Raw genomic sequence first — 18,043 nt, 5'->3', positions numbered from 1 at the left:
GTTTTGCTTCCCATTAATTAACAAGTGAATAATTTCCTATTCTTGTTTCCCATTTCTAAGTGAGCGTTTTTGTTAGACAAAAAGGCCACTAGGCAGGTTATTTGTAATTGTAGTTGTGGTGTAGCCTACGTGTGTATACATATATTTAAAAAGAAAACGTGTAATAATGTGACACTCGCTATACCGAATATACACATAACAGAAATGCAGTTTCTAACAAAACCTGTTTGTTAAACACAAACATTGAAAAGTTAGAAACCACACCCCACTCCCACCCCATAGAAAAGTCGGTTCACGTTTTTAATTACCAAAGTAAAAATAATTATATTCTCCCCTATCCGACACATTCATCTTTTTATTGTGAACTGAGTTTGGATAATAAAAGCTGCCCCCTTTTACACGTAAATTAAACAAGTAGTTACAAATAATAATCGGAACAAAATAGAAGGATCTAAGATAAATACGCTACAAAATATTAGTATCATCCCGTTCGTATGGCGTAAACTCATTAAGTAGTACAGTTCCCCAAATGAAATCCTGGACCCCAGTCCATGTTTAAAAGTACTTGAATGTATTCACACTTTACTTCAAGGTCCAGCCGACACAGCCAGGTAGTTAGTTCGCTCGATAATGTGATGGTCAATCCCATTATTCGCTGGTAAGAGTATTCCAAGAGTTGGCGGTGGTTGGTGATGATTAGCTGCCTTCCCTCTAGCCTTACACTGCTAAATTAGGGATGAATAGAGCAGGTAGCCATCATGTAGCTCTTGCGCGAAATTCAGAAACAAACACTTTACCGTACTTAAAAAAAAAAAAATACAAACTGTTAAATATTCATTTTATACTGAAAACTAAAAAAATCACCAGGTGGGTCTGAAGTATACCCCCACACACGCATATACATCTTAGATTTTGAAATAATCAATCTATTACAATACCGTTGCTGGACCTGTATTTAAACAAACTTTTATTTAATTTCTTCTCTTAGTTGAGGATACATATTTGTTTTAGATTTTTCACATCTCCACGAGGAACTCGTGTAAAATTATGATTGATTCCTCGTCATTAACATAGAGGTCGCTATTTAAATTACCATACACTTGTCAAGCTCATAAGTCTAAGTTTCCAAATGAATGCTCCAATCAAAAATGTTCCGTATTGCTACCAGTTTGTTTGTTTCTCGACTAAAGCTGAACAATGGATTATCTGTATTTCGTCCGACGCAGGGAATCAAACTGGATTTTAACACGTAAGACGTACTACTGAGGGGGCATCACAGTAAGTCGAAATTGCTCAACATTAGTTTCAAACATTTGATAAAAGAAAACTTTCTTAAGAGTTAAAAGTCAATCAGTGGTACAGTAAGTAGAAAACAATACCCTGAATCTGAGGGTTGACGTTTGATGACCTGTTACCGCAAAAATGCGCTCCGCACTTCCGAACCAAGATGTACTATAATAATCACTGTCAAGTCTTATTTCGTCAAGCATGGGTAGCTCAAGAGTTAACGGCGGGCGCTTTTGGCTAGCTGCCTTTCCTCCAGTCTTTCGGTTGAATATTAGAGACGGCTATGAATAGATGAGGCTTTTGTAGCTTTTCATTACAATTCAGAAACAAAGAATACTCTGTTGTAGATTACATTTAATTCCAAATGAGGTGTTTTTTCTCCGAAGGAATATTCGTTGACTAATTTATATTGTTTTCAATGACGAACAGTTGGGCGGCCATCTTTCTTATAGGTAGTTCAGCGCGAATACAACTTGTGCCTTTTTACGTATATATTTTGGAAACTATCGACCAGTAATGATTTCATCGTGATAAAGCCATAAGAGAAATATCGCGTCAGAACTCGAGGTTTAACGTAAGCTTATGAATTTTGATTGGTTGATGCATATCCTGGAAACTTGAGTTATTGAAATTGGAATAAGCGCCAGTCTAGAATTTGACGTCGTGTTTACAAAATTGCCTTTCCTGCAGTTGCATACGCGAATTACTAACTATTCTTTTCTTTTTTTTCGCTTAATATCAGAAATGACAAATTGGTAGCCCTTTTATAAAAGAAAAAATACGAACCTTTAATTTATCGCTTGTTTCACTGGATGTAAGTTAAGACGAAATAACGAGTCACCGAAAGAGTTTTGAGTTACTAAAATAAATCAACACGTAGCCGTAATAAAACTCAATCAAAATGTATATAACCTTTACTGGTTACAAAAGCAACAATTCAACTAGCAACTGAAGTTCCACGCGGCTTGAGTTAAGTGCCAGAAATCACGCGTTTAAATATACAACAATCCTCCAACTCTTGTCAAAGCAACATAGTTTAAATTAGATAATTAAAAAAAACAGTCTTAGTAACACAGAAATAAAAATGCCGTTTCTGTAAGAGTTGGGACTCCAGTTTGTCGGACCTGACAAATCGAGTTCGAATCCGTAAAATATATCAAAAATGTTCTCCACATTTTATCTTTGAGTGTATTATAAGAGTGACAGTCAATCTATTAACGAAGATTGTGATCCGTAGTTCAAAATGAGGTAGAGCAGTAAACCTTGTTATCTGCGCTATAAATACGTATAAAATAACAATGTTAAGCGGTCAAGCATGTATGTCAAAGGTTAAAACGAAGCAGGATACCAAATCTCAGAACACACTTGTAATAACACTTCTTCATATTACGAACGTGTAGTTGATAGTGTGCCAGACTGTGAGTTCGAGTCCCCGTGCTGTGAAATTTCGCTCGCTCCCAGTTTGGGATGATAGATGCATTATAAGAGTCACAGACAGGGGGAGACGTACAATTCAGAGTCGTTCTAGGAGCAGTTCTGTCGCGGTTAATAAAAGTTGTGTGGCTTTATAAAAATACCGGTAATGAAATGTAATAAACTCTATAAAGAGAGTACGAAGTATTTAGTTGTTTTTCTTTTATAAGTTCGTACGTAATACCAGATGTAATGCTTCGCAATAAATTATTTTAATAACTAAGCAAATTAAAAAACAAGTCAGAAACAAACGCTCCTTTCACCACTATCTAAGTAATTAGTATCAAGTACATTTTAAAATATTTGTCTTTGCCATAAAATGTCTGAAATTTTTATTTAGGGACCAACTACCTTTTGTGCAAAGGATATAACGCGAATTACATTTCCAGGTCACAAGTTTCATAATTTATTGTTTTATTTATACCTTTGTACAAGATTTGATTTTCACACGTTTGAATTTTATCATAGAAAATTTCTCATTTCAACTTAATGTGTACTTGTATGTGAATTATAAAATATTAGGTTTTTAAAATTATGTTGTTTAATTTACGTTATCAAATTACACGATTACATTGATTAATATGGAATTATTGTTTATATAACCTCATGCCAACAATAAATAGAGAAGACACTATACACCTGGATGGGGTCGTGTTAAGTAAGGTACTAGCTGCTCGTAGTCGTCGCTGATTCGTTAAAAAAGAGTTGATCCAGAAGGCTAGTAGGTTAGTAGTCCCTGCTATACCTGGTGGGCATCAGACGCTCCCGGGAAGACCGGCCTTTCCGCTCGGAACACTCAAAGCAGAACGCACGCCGCCAAAGGAAAATGTAATGACTGCTTGGGTAATCTCGCATGTGCCTCTGCATTAGACGAAGTAAGGCTGATGTGTATGGATGAATGAATGCATACGCGCTCTTGGTGTTCTATGTGGACAGAATATCACCAGTTGTATTGACACTAAGCGATATAATCACCTAACACTAGTAGGTCTAAATTATAGATTGTATTAGGAAATAAGTGCCTGAGGGGTAGAAGATCTTGAAGCTCCAAGGAAGTGGTGTCCCTGTATTTCTATATTGAGTTTTGACAATAGATTTGTCTGTTGTGGAGGGTTTAAAAGGAATGCCTGGTAACCGAGGGTGTTTCGGTAAGTTTGTCTGTTTCTTGTTTACAAATTCTACCAAAAAATGATTTAAGCACTGCTTCCCACCAACAAATAATTTCTTTATTTATTTGTATTTAAGCGCAAAGCCCGTGCTGTCCTCATTATGGGTATCAAACTCCGTTTTTGTTTGTTTATTTTGTTCTTAGTGTCACAAGACTTCAGACTTGTCCCTGTATAAGTGGAGTGTACACAACAAGTAATGAATATCTCTGATTAAATGAATAAGAAATTACTTTTATTCCTTCAGTATAAAACAAGTTACCGAAAAGTTTCAAAATATTAAACACGCGATAATTTTTATATTTTATACAGAATCTTACAACATATCAAATTGGACAATAGTTCTTCCAAATCTCGGTAAACCGAAAAGTAGGTTTACTGTTCCACTAAAACACATACGCACATTCTGTGTTAGCTATCAATGGGTCAGCGGTGAAGTTGCAGGTTCACAACGCCAGGAAACCAGGTTTCAAAATCCGTGGTAGCAAACGAACAGATCGTGCTCTGTGTAACTTTTATCTTAATAATGATTAGCAAAACCATTTTTTCTTACGTTGTCTTGGCATTCGCAGTCTCAAGGTCATGGGTTCGAATCCCCGTCTCACTAAACATGCTCGCACCTTTCAGCCGTGGGGGCTGTATATGTTACAGTCAATCGCACGATTCGTTGGTTAAAAAAAATAGCCCAAGAGTTGGCGGGTTATTGGCGATCATTAGCTATCTTTTCTCTAATACGTCACCCCTAAATTAGGGATTGTTAGCGCAGATAGTTCTGGTGTGCGAAATTCGAAAAAAAGTCGAACATTTTTTTACTCTTCGCTAGCTATGTGCGAGAGCAAAATTTTGAATGTAGATGGCGTTGTAAGAAATAATTATGAAACTAAAAAATAGTAGAGGTAAATTATATACTGGACTGTTATCTTGTTAACTGATCAACTAAGTAATACGTTAAAAAATCATAAATACATGCTATTCTGAATAATTTAATAAATACATACAAATTTTAGTTTACTGAGAAATGGGGTCTTCGAACAATGTTTTTGAAAATTTTGAATAATATATATTAAACGTTAACCATTACTTTTGTATATATGTAAATAAAGAATAGTTCGTTAAAATACAACAGCAAATGGAGCACTGCAAATGCCCCTTTATGGCTCAGCGGTATGTCTGCGGACTTACTACGCTAAAAACCGGGTTTCGATACCCGTGGTGGGCAGAGCACAGATAGCCCATTGTGTAGCTTTGTGCTTAATTCAAAACAACAACAACAAGCACTGCAAATGACAAATATATTTCCATAGGTTGAGCTTGGAGTTTATTTAGTAGCGTGCTATCTGTGGGGCTAGACCATTAGCGACTTTTTCTTTGTATTCTTGAAACAGAACACTCGAGACAAATGAAAACGTCGACTCAGAAAGACTTGGATAACTTTATCATTGTTTCAACAGATCCTTAGCGGAATTTAAATCGCATGACGAGACGAGAATAACCACAGCTTGTCATGTTGTACGTTTGTCAAGAATGTATGAATAATGTTCTACACTTTCAGATGTGTGCTGTTGCACGGGGTTACATGATTGTCACCCTGTGTATAGTCATTTATCATTTGTGTCCGTTAGTGATGTAACGTGTTTTATCAAGGTGTATCATTTTTGTCTTTAGTAACGTTATTTTTTCTACTTGGCAGTACAGGTTTATTTGTGAAATTGTATATCATACGTGTACGTACTGTGTATTAACGTTTTACACTTGATGTGGTGTCTTTAACTAAGCTGCACTTCATATTCTATTTGTATTTCGTGATGTACTTTACCACTTGGTGACGTTTTGTTTTTATCAAGCTACTCGGTTCTTTTGTAAGTCTCTTATTCGTTATATATATATATAGATACATAGTTTTATATCATTGTTTCGTATCTTTCATCTTTATTTGGCCAGTTTCGGATAGTGAATCCGAGAATCCATTGCTTGCGTCCCGTTGCTGCAAAATCGCTTCCCGCGCTCTGTGTGCGTAATAAGAGTAATGGTCATATCTCAATACTTATAGCAGTCCAATAGTTAATTATTGAAATTATTACATAACCGAAAAATTTATTGTCATTTTTAAAAAAAATATACAGTCTGTTTATCGTGTAATATCGCTACGAATAAACATCTTAAATAGATACAATGAAATACTGGTATTCGAAACTGAAAAGTCAAAATGGAAATGAGAAGTCCCTTTGGAATTTGTTATGTGATAATTTTAAAAAAATCCTTTTGACTATAAAATGATCATTCAAAGTCGATACAGATATAGGTACAGAACAATTCCTCACAAAGCATAGGAAGACAAAATAAGTGATTCCAGAAAAAACAATGAATTTAATATTTACTTTGTGATTTTTATCAATATTAATAGTATGATAAAATGGTCTTTCTTTAACTTGTTAAACAACATAAGTGAAAAGTACGACATATTAACATAATGCATTTTATCTTTGAACGGATTTAACTAATTCCAGTTGGTTATGTGTACAGTTATACAGAAAGTCTGTTATCATACTGCGTATATATTCAACTTGCTTCTAGCCATCCTTGTATCTTGTGACTATACAACTTACGTTCTATTCCTGTTTTTCTAATTCAGTTGAAACGTGTTGATTTGCGAGTGCATACGATCTCTAAAATTGGTCCTGTACAGGGCTTTGTAACAAGAACCAGTTCTGTTTTACTATTATAAAAATGTGTAAGGCATACTTTTTATTTCTTCGAAGAAAGAGTTACCGATATTGCCAAACCGTATTGGTAAAATAAGGGGTAGCTTTCATTCCAGCATATAAAAACCTGGCTGCTCCACAACCAGCTATTGGTGGCACATTGTAGCTCATGAAGAAAGTTAAGAGGTTGTCGTCAGAGACAAACTAAGAACAGTACGGCCCATTACACTCAAATTAAGAACTTCTTTTGGAACTGTGAATACTGTATTTTATACGGATTTATGTACATAGAAGTGGCATAAGATCTGCGTTCAGTCTACTTTCAAGGCACATAAATGAACAGGATGCCAAATTTCAAATTCAGTACGAATGTTTTCAGGTATGTGATGGATGGAAGTGTGTGTTTGTTAAATCACAACGAGTTTACCGTAACACTTCGTATTCTCTGGCGTTTGATATTTAATACCTATTAAATACTGAAGATTCATTCCTTTAAGTGCGACTCTTACATTTTGTCTTGTCTGTTTATGTATATACCGAAGAGCTTATCTGTTTCAGTTCTACTATTTGTTACGTTTGCCATCTTATTTACTTGTCCAATCCTCTGTCTGTTTATATCAACTGTTTACTCGTTAGACTACTGTACCTACCTCTACAATATATCTATACCAGTGGTTCTCAACCTTTTCTGACTTGCGGCACACTACGACAATGTACTACGAGATTAATGTCATTGTACATCATGTTTAGATACACGTGACACAGAAGAGTTAACTTAAAAAGCCTTAGAACGAAAATCACGGCCAAAGCAAGCGATATTAATTTTATCTGTTTCAAAAACACCGCGGCACACCTGCCAATCTCTCGCGACACACAGGTTGAGAATCGCTGCTTCAAGGACTCGCGGCATTAGAAGCTGGGTTTCGATTCCGTAGTAAGAAGAGCCCATTGTGTAGCTTTGCATGTAACATACTAAACTCAAGTTTGGGATCTAATATTGTAAAATCTGAATAAATTTTTGAAAAGTTTTAATGCACCTACACGTATGTTAATCATTTATGACGAATAACAAAACTTCTGTTATTCGTTATTGAATGGTTCTTTTATATATTGAAGATTTTGATAACTGACATATATTTCCTTATTCACTGAACGCTGCAAATCAAATAAATACAACATATCCATAGAAAATAATCCAAATACTAAGTAGGAAAGTAAATATAAAATCAAAGAAACCTTGCACATACAACTTAAATCAAAATTAAACCAATATAAAAGAACACCCTTATACCTATAGTAATAACCTAATATGTGCTGTAACGCCCCCTACAGTCCCGTACCCGTTTACACTTTCGCCCCTAAGACGTGTCCAGGAATGTTCAGTTATAAACTTTGTTAACCTGAAGATGACTTAAGAATGTCTAAACGTTGTTCTGTACTTTATTTTAATAAAAGTTTTAATACCCATACCAACTGTCTTGAGATGCATTTTTAGTTCAAGTGATTTTCTCGTCATCACGAATTTTGTCATTCGACCTTCTTTCCAAACCCCTTGGTGTGGATTCTTGTACGTGTTGAAGGGACCTCTCAGAGAAGTTTCTGTACTTTCAGTTTACTTCCTCTGTGATCTAAACATTCACTCGCGTGTTTGCCGTACGTAGCGACCAGTGAAGAGGAGAAGAGGATCCTGGACCCACCTTAACACCTCTTTGGTTGTAGATGGACGGCATTGGCGTGCTCCCCTCCCAGGGTCAATCGGCTAGTCCACTTGGGCTAGGATCAACCAAATGATAGTGTTGGACGTTCTCAACGGGTGTTATGGACATTGTGTCTGATGCTTGTGTTTGAGTATAGTACTTACAAAACAATGGCGTTGCCTGCAATGTTTTTGTTTGGCATTAATTCGTCCTCTCATAGGGCTCTATAGTAGATGGGGTCAGTGGGTACCAAAATATTTTTCTCTTTTTTTTATAAATCGCCCAACTCAAAATAAAAATAAAATAACAAACGGACCATAAGTGAACGACCACGACTTTACGATTCTGGACAGCGTTCTTCAACACCTGTGCCTCATTTTCTGATATTACATTCTTTATCAGACAAATCTTTCGAGCCTTCCTTTTTTATTCCGAAGGGACTAGGGAGACTTGCTGGTTCTCCTAAGTCAGTCAAAAAGCTATGTTCTGGGGACATATTCGTAGAACCATCCACTCCATAACAGAGTCAACTCCTCTTGCATTCGAAGGCCATCAGGGATACACATGGTGAGGCTAGTTTGAATTCTTCACGAGGAGTTCTTCAACTTCCACTCAACAATATCTCCGAATCGGAAATCCTCACTGATTTCTCCATCTTGGAGTTTCTGCAGTGAGGCATATCTCCACTCCCAAAGATGGAATTACGATGTCGACCAATGTCCTAATTTTGGCATTTACATTATCACGTCTACCTACCATTATGAAGGTGGGTTATCTAAATTGCCAGGTGCGGCCATATATTCTAAACCATTTCAGATGTTTCTAGTGTCAGCTGTTCGGTCACTCGAAGACATCATGTCATGGTTCTTTGACATGTGCTCATTGTTGTGGCAAGGACCATGATGCCTACGAGTGTGAAATGGACCCTCATTGTGCTAATTGTAGTGGATCTAATCTCTCTTACTTTCGTCCTTACCCTAGGTGGGTGGAGGAAGTAGAGAGTACAGTATTTGAAAACTGTTCACAACATTTCTTAACCAGATGCTTGAAAGTTACTGTTCACCACGCCATCTCGGACGTATGCTGTTTCATTCCATTCTCCTGCTACACTGGGAGTTCAGATATCTCTGTATCTCTGAAAAACTCATTTTCAAACTACGCGAAAAAGCTTTTGCCTTTCGTGGTTAAGAGTTGACAAACTAACGTCAACATCTATGTCTAGCCCCACCAATTGTTCCACTGATTCCCCAGATCCACTTTCTTTTATTCCAACTTCCTGCGTTTCGTCGGGTCCATCTTATTCGGTCCCGAGATGCAGAACGATTATTCGTTCATGTCCTCAGTCACTGGAATCTTAATTTACCGACAGAGATCTGCCCACTCTATCCATGAAATGATCCATGGAGGTCGATAGACCCTCTAATAAAGAGAAACGACGTGGTTGAAAACAGAATAACTCCACCCAATTCGTTTATACACAAGTAAAAATGACCTCTTTTTATATAGTGGAACTGTGGAGGTTTCCGTTCTAATTCGGGTGACATCTAAACGTTGATTGCCGAAAGATGACTGTATCAGCAGGTTTCAGAAATGTTTCGTGTCAGAAAAGACGCACAGTTTTCTTTGCATAGAAATGAGAGGTTGCGTGAATGACAGGTTCTTGGAGGGGTGGCACTGTTGGTTGATCAGTATGTGGCCACTCTATCTTTACTACTCGATCCAACCTTGGAGGCTGTAGCCATTCGTATTTCCTTGGCTGGTACCATCACTGTTTGTTCTATCTATATGTTTCCTGAAGAGACCTCTGATCAGTCAGATCTTTATGCTTTCATAGAAATAATTGCAGTCTCCCTTTTTAGTCCTGGAGACTTCAATGGACATGATCCCCTCTGGGGTGGTGCTGATATTAATGGGAGGGGTTGTTACTATCCTTTCTCTCTTCAATACTTGTATTTACACCTATTTTTATGCATCTAATTAGTCTTTACTGCTAGTGATCTCTATCTGCTCCCCTTCACTTTTCTCTCATTTCTCTTGGGGGGTGGTGACAGTAACTTACAGAGCAGTGATCATTTTCCTATCATATTGAGGGACTGACACTGGTCGATGCCACCTGACCCGAGCACGGTGGAAGCTGGACTAGGCCAACTGGCCCTCTTTCACTGCTCTCTCAGTAATTGATCCTGCTTTCGTCTGTAAACATCGATAGGCGACAGTGTGGCAACAGTAATTGAACTAACTGTATTGTCCAAGCAGCTGCTCAATCTGTTCTTAAAACCTGGACATGTTTTACGCGGTATCCTTGTCCGTGGTAAGATTCTATCTGCCACATGAAAGAAAGGCATAAAAACAGGCCTGAAATACCTTTCGTAAATATCTAAGACTTTGAAATTGTATCACTTTTCAGCGGACCTGTACACATGCTCAGTAGGAAACTCGACAAAGCCAGAAGAAATCTTGGGTTAAGTTTACAACTAGCACCAGAAGTTTCAAAGTCGTATGTAACATGATTTGGAAGGTCAGTGGGCCGTATATTTCCATCCCTCTTTTGATATTGCTGTCTAATGGCCAGAAAGTTGTTGATCCCAGAGCATCCCCGATAATCTTGGCTAAAGTTTTTCTTGTGCATCTAACCTTTCTACCTCGTTCCCCATCTTAGCCATCATGACTCGGGTAGAGCGATCATCTCTTTCTTTTTGGGCTGATCATCTCAAGAGTACAGTCGCCCCTTTACAATGATGGAACTCAAACGTGCTCTTCATTGGTCTGGCAGTACATCAGTTGGACTCGATGATATCCATTACGAGATGCTGCGCTACTTCTCTCCTGCCTCTCTTGCTATTCTTCTAGTTGTTTTTAACCAGATATAGCAGGATAATGTTTGTTTCTTTTTCCAATTTAGTGCAGTTTTATAATCTGTAAGTATCTAATATCCGATAAATCACTTTATCTCAAAACTGGAGTCACATCGTAATAAGCAGTAAATCAAGTATGCTGTTGTTCTTGATAAATTGCATCACACATTAAAAAAAATTCAGCTGACAACATGGTGATACAACATGTTGGAAATGCCTGGGGCATATGTGATGGAAAAACGACTTAATTTTCATTGAAATCAATATAATGACAATACCAGCTAAGTTTGAAGGCATGATGTGGCATGAAGTTTTAGTTATCTGTGATGATGTATTGGATTATTAATAATACTGACGAGAAAAACTAATCATAACAATGTTTAACCCATTTTACGTTACGTAGCATATGACTGAACAGCGTAAGTCACTGTCATATTCACTCTGTTAGTGACTTAGATGTATGCTGTGTGTATATCCGAAGCAGAAATCGTTTCCTTAACTGTTATACGTGCCAAACCTGTGTGTGTGTGGCTTTGTTGGGAATGGAGATAAGGTCGGTGTATTTGTAAGTTGTACGCATTTTTAACGTTCTAATCGTGTATTTTTGACAAAACGTGACGTGTATTCATTTCATTCATATGGATTAGATTATATCAATAACTCTTAGCGTGAAAGCTGCGGAAACCAAGTTCATCTGTCTTACACTGACTGAACCTTGAAACGCCCACAGATTACAATGACGTAATGTTGCCGTTTCTCAGTTGTAATGAATTAACCTAGTTTCCGTTCATTCTTGCAATCGCCCTAGTTCCTAGAAAATACCAAATCTAAACGCCAGTATCTAACAGCTCGGTGAGCGAATTATTTCTCGGAGAATGCTTCAGGGAAAAGACATATTCCGCCACGAGCAACTTGAAAAAGTAGATTATCATACTTTGGATTTAAAAAAAATAAAACCTTAAGGTATTTTCTCGTGCAAGACATTACTGAGCCAAGTTAAGAGCTTTAAAGCACACTTTACAATGGGAACGAAAATTTTGCGTATTTTTGTCTTCTGTTAGGCGAATACCAACAAATAACACCAGCTCTGAATATGTCGGAAATTATGTATTTACAACTCGGACGAAGTATTATAATTGATTTAACAATAGTTTTAATTTCCAGTTATGTAAAGGGAAAACAATGCTTTGCACTTTAGATTACAGTACGTTTTTGTGTAGTAAAACTTGCCAGCTAAAATCATAGAAAGCGCAGCTACGAATTTGCCTTTTTAAATTGTGATGTTTTATCGTGATAGAAATTCGTAATACTGTAGGTTAGTTTAGAAACGAATCTTTTGAAGTAGTTTTCTTTTAAAGTTAGTAAATATTTTATCAAATCTGACATCTTTAAAAGACTTGAAATTCAGTTGTATTTATAAATTTTACAAATTATCAAAACGTTATATTGTAGTTTTTCTTGTTTTATTTAGTCCACTCCTGCCAAAAAATATCCAAAAATCCCCAAACGATCATCGTTATAAAAGCTAATAGGAACAAAAGTCCCAAAATAATATGATAGTGGATGTTAGTGTAATTTTATAGCATTATAACTGTTGGGGCATTGTGAATATGATAAACTTTAGAACCCATATTAGGCTTGCGCAATAAGATATAAAAAACATGGCCCGGCATGGCCAGGTGGTTAAGGCACCAAACTGGATGCTAAACAGGTTAGTATATTCTCGTACTAGTGATGCTAATCTAAATAAAATACTTTGTTTTATTGATGGCAAATTAGGGTAGTAACCCTTCAAGTCAGGGTATTAAACAGGATAAATACTCTTCTGCACAAATTTCTAGTCATGATTTTCTGCCCTTTTACATGAAGCGTTCATCAGAAAAAAAAATGTATTGTGTAAGTGTTAGCTATTATGTTGTTGTTCTCAATGAAACTTTGACGGCAAGTGTTATACTAAAATATTTCGCTCCTGAAATCCAGTAGAAATGCCTTACCTCTAGTCTTGCACTACTAAATTAGGGGTGGCTAAAATAACCATAAATTTTAAGACATAAACTAAAACACATTAACATGGATTTTTTTTAAATGCGCTGCACATTTAAAAAAAAAAAAAAAAGGATTCCGGTGTACACGATACAACGTGGGATAATAATTATCCTAGGCTTCGGAAGTAGGACCCACATTGCGATGGGGATACACTGTCTATCAGTCACATATGCAATGTGGTTTAAACATAAATTAGCGATCGAGTCGTGCGATTAATAATAGTTGGTGTGTTCAGTCTTTGAACTTAGACTCGTAACTCGTGTTCCATTACCGAAAATTTGGGCTTCACACTTTGGGGCCATGGGCACACTATAAAAGTAATGGTCAGATTCTACTAGTCGCCCAAACAGTGAATAAGCCAAGAGTTCGCGGCAGGAGCCGTTGATTGTGTAAAGAGTTCCATTACTCTTATTGGTTGAAAATTAGGAATGATAATAACTGTTTAAGTACCTTTCCAAGAAATTTTAAAACAAGATATTCTACATTTTGCTCCATGTAATGGTTTTCGTTTCTGGTTCTCTAAACAAAATATTACTTTTTGATTGGATTAACAAACCATATTATGTACTGTTTACCTTTCCGTCATAAAAAAAAATATGTTCTTAATTGAAAGGACTGAAAACGATACGTAACTCAAAAATAATTACAAAATGTCAGAACAGATTGGTAGCTAAAATATAACTCATGAAGTGTTAATACTCGATTAGTAAATATCGTGTATAACAACAAAAAGTTGTGTGAGAAACGCCGAATAAGCTATTTTGTTGGGGTGCTGTAACTCTTACTGCTCCTTAAGTTATTTTTTTTGGGGGTGCTGTAACTCTTACTGCTCCTTAAGTAAAGTTAATTTATTTGTTAAACATAACTTATCTTAAGCCTAGTTTTTTTTTTTCTTTATTACTTATAGGTAATATTTTCAATAAACAGCTGTGGACCCAGTACCAACATTATCATGAACATCTGGTAACATCAGCTATACCGTAAGTAATGTTGTTTATTCACGTCTTATTTGACGTATTTTCAATTTGGTGTATATTACACAGGTTGAGTACGTTATTTGTAAACGATTTTAGAGCTTCGGCATATTGTCACAGTCAATTTAGCCTTTGTATGATGACCATGTCCTGACAAATAGGCCTGCAACGCAACTCTTATCAGAAAAGGATCAGTTGTAAAGTTGTCATGTTCAAAATTCACCTCTCCTACCTGTGCTGCTCTACATAACTCATCTAGTATATGAGGGTTACAAAACCAACAGCTTTTTAGGGCTCGTCTCAACAGATTGATCGCCCAGAAATTCATAGATGCAACATCCGGTAACGGTTTCAGTGCGTCTTCATATATAATTGTAAGAATACCTGTTTTATTATCCAACTACCCGGTTGAACAGATACGACGTGGAAGCAAGTTGTGAGCACGTGACTTGTGTCTGGATCATATGGATACCTTTGGCCGATGACATTTGATTTCGTAGCTTTTCTTATGTTATAAGATGTCTCGCCCAGAACGGCTCGGGTAGGACTTATTACAAGCTCCTTACAAATGGCCCAGGTGCTCAAAGTTCCTCGATATTATTTTATTTTCCAATGTTGTTATATATAAGGATATATATATCCCCATCTTGGAAAATCTGTTTCCCAGACTTGAAAGTCTATGATTTTTTTTGGGGGGAAGGGGGAGTCGAAGGGAGCTTTTTCGCACCTTTCTTAAGAGCGATCACTGTTTGCTAGTGTCGTATTATCTGAGCTACACCAAACAATGCCAAGGTATTGTTTCGATATATTCTGTTCTACCGCAATTTTATATCGACTGTGACTGTTACGTGACTTGCTGATTTTGCATGTTCGAAATCGTTTCGATGTAAAGTACTCAACTCTCTGTATAACTTGTGCAATGATCTCTAAAAAATGTATAAACTGAATCCATATTACTTGATCACTGTTGTTGTTATTCTGTTTAACTTATCGTAAACAATATCACATTTTCATCAAAAGGTGCTTTTCTGTTCACCCGCCAAAAATATGAGCTAGAAATGGTTCTGAAACAAAGAAAAAAATATTAGACGAGTATGTTACAGAACGTACGTGTAAAGAGTAGTGTCCATTTTGAAGTTATTATACGTTTTAGAACTCTACTTGTCTTTGGGTAAATAAATTTCACTAACCGTACAAGGAAATCAAAAGTTCCATTCATGAGAATTTGGACGTTGAATAGGATGTTTCCAGATTGACAGAAAAGGTTTTTCAGTACGTTTTCCGCCATTCTTAACAGGAATGTGAAACCTATCTTTTAAGTGAAGCTAATGCAAATATTTGTTGTAGATAGTGTTAACTGATCCTCGCAATATCCCGTACACTGAAATGTATTTTATTCATTCCACTAATTTTGGGTTGTTGAAAGAAAAAATCACGAGTTTGTGGAGAAGTAATAAAAGAACGATGGAAAATCGTGCGGGTGTTTTATTATCCATTGCTAGATAATAATGTGGTAAGTCTGTATTTAAATGCATACATTTGTATCGTTGTTTCACTAAGGGGAAGCTTATCTTCATGTGATGACCGTGTGGCTGAATGTCTGGAAATTTAGCCAAAGTTATTGAATAGTTTGAGCGGGATACAAAGACCGAACGAGGCCAGTTATTTCTGTTAGTTAACACTCCTACGAAAAGTGGGGCCTAATAAGCCCCAGAGCAACTTGAAAGGTTATTAATATTAGGCTAATAATTTTGTATTTAAATGAAATTGCCATTTAAATCCATTAATGAATGGATTAACGAGATTCCCACTGTCTCTATCTACTGTCTAGCGAAACCACAGCTAGGGAAACGGGCTTGGAAAAATCAGGACTAGAAACGTCTTTTCGTAGGAGTGTTAATAAACCAATCATTAATCCATGATTTGTGCGCATGTGTCAGCAGTTTGTTCAATGTTGTATAAATATTAAGCTTGTCTTGTTGATGTAGTAATAACAGATACAACTCGTGTTTCTGTAAATTACACGAAATTATTAAGTAAGTGAAAATGTTTCTTTACAGTCTACTGTTAATCGTAAATCCATCCGTAGATATTAGTTAAGCTAACTTGTACAACCTGTTGTCAAACATTTAAAATACCTTTGTGATAACTAAGTACACTGGACTTAGCATTTTTCTTTTATGGACTAATATAAAACATAAAAAAAATGCTATAATAGAAAACTGTTATGAAACGAGATTCAGGAATAAGTTTATTCATAATAAAAATGAAATCAAGACTGACCACTAAACTTCTTTGAAGCAAGATTAAAAATTTAACAGAAATGGTGAAAAAGTAGAAAGCAATTCACGAAGAAAGAAATAGACAATTAGAAGACACGCAGATTCAGAGTACAGACATGAAAATTATAGCAATTCACGAAGAAAGAAATAGACAATTAGAAGACACGCAGATTCAGACTACAGACATGAAAATTATAGCAATTCACGAAGAAAGAAGTAGAAAATTAGATGACACGCAGAATCAGAGTACAGACATGAAAATTACAGCAATTCACAAAGATAGAAGTAGAAAATTAGATGACACGCAGGATTAGAGTACAGACATGAAAATTACAGCAATTCACGAAGAAAGAAGTAGAAAATTAGAAGACACGCAGGATTAGAGTACAGACATGAAAATTACAGCAATTCACGAAGAGAGAAATAGAAAATTAGAAGACACGCAGGATTAGAGTACAGACATGAGAATTACAGCAATTCACGAAGAAAGAAATAGAAAATTAGAAGACACGCAGAATCAGAGTACAGACATGAAAATTACAGAAAATTAAGACAAAGATTTGAAAGTGGATCAATAAAAAAAATGTTGAAATTTAAGAAAGGAATTGCAAAAAAAAATCATTTTGATAAAAGACAAAATCGAGAAGCTATAAACAAGGTACAAGAGATCGTAAGAAAACTGAGCTACAAACAGACAGGAACAAATTTGAAAAGGGTGTATGGAAAGATCTGAAAGTTGTAATAAAATATCGAGAAACTGAGTTGTAAATACAAAGATCGAACTAGCTACACACCACTCTGCATATGCTTAAGAGCTCCAACCTCAAACGCATAAGCTATGCCATATAGAAGAGAACCTAACTGGACTCCATTTACTTCAAACTTAGGACTTTGGACTGCTGCAGCTACATCGCAAGCTGATTATGTTACGTAATTTTTAAGGCAAGTTTAACAATACAGTTCAAAAGTTAAATTGTAATGGAAAAATATCGTGGAAGGTATAGTTAGTCATAAATTGAAACAATTAAAACATTTAGTAGTGGACATAAAGCTATATATGTTGTTGAACACTTAAATTGGATCAGCTTTAACAATGACAAACAACATTCCAACTGAGAACAAAAACCAAAACAATTACCAGGCTGCATTAATAAATATATTTAGTTTTACACCATAATGAAGTGTAGTGGCAGAGCAAGTAAGGAAGACAATACCATAGACTAGTTTAATAATGATGTACAAAGACGTCTCGTATCTTATTTAGATGCTTCACGTAAAATGATAGATTCATTGACATGTCATCAATTCAGTGATGCTATATTGGATGAGACATATGAATGAGGCTAAAATAAAGTAGGTAATGTATTTACAGAAAAGTGTCCAACTGGTGTTGGAACTTTCATACGTTGAAATTATACATAAACAACTAAACAATACAGATACTGAAATCGTTGGATCAAATAATGTAGAAACATCAATTTTCTCTAACGTTTCCTTTGAGAAACTCGAATATTAATTAGACAAATGTTTAGTCACCATGGAAACAGTAAAACCACAGCAC

General features: G+C 36.0%; 1 protein-coding gene across 2 annotated transcripts in view; it reads left to right on the top strand.

The window, feature by feature from the left end:
* The window catches only part of LOC143250676 (uncharacterized), a 204,317-nt gene that overhangs the window by 53,827 nt on the left and 132,447 nt on the right, over positions 1 to 18,043 (top strand). Inside the window, exons 1-2 of one of the 2 annotated variants that reach the window (XM_076501568.1) lie at positions 3,639 to 3,908; positions 14,134 to 14,206. In XM_076501568.1, the coding sequence (XP_076357683.1) occupies positions 3,884 to 3,908; positions 14,134 to 14,206 (98 nt within the window). In that variant the 5' untranslated portion in view covers positions 3,639 to 3,883. Of the gene's footprint in view, positions 1 to 3,638; positions 3,909 to 14,133; positions 14,207 to 18,043 lie in introns of those variants that run through there. The other variant, XM_076501567.1, reaches the window with a different exon arrangement.

This window comes from Tachypleus tridentatus, chromosome 5 (assembly GCF_004210375.1).
Source record: "Tachypleus tridentatus isolate NWPU-2018 chromosome 5, ASM421037v1, whole genome shotgun sequence".
NCBI classification, from domain to species: Eukaryota; Metazoa; Arthropoda; class Merostomata; order Xiphosura; family Limulidae; genus Tachypleus; species Tachypleus tridentatus.
The sequence above is the reverse complement of the archived record's forward strand: the minus strand, read 5'-3'. Positions and strand labels throughout refer to the sequence as shown.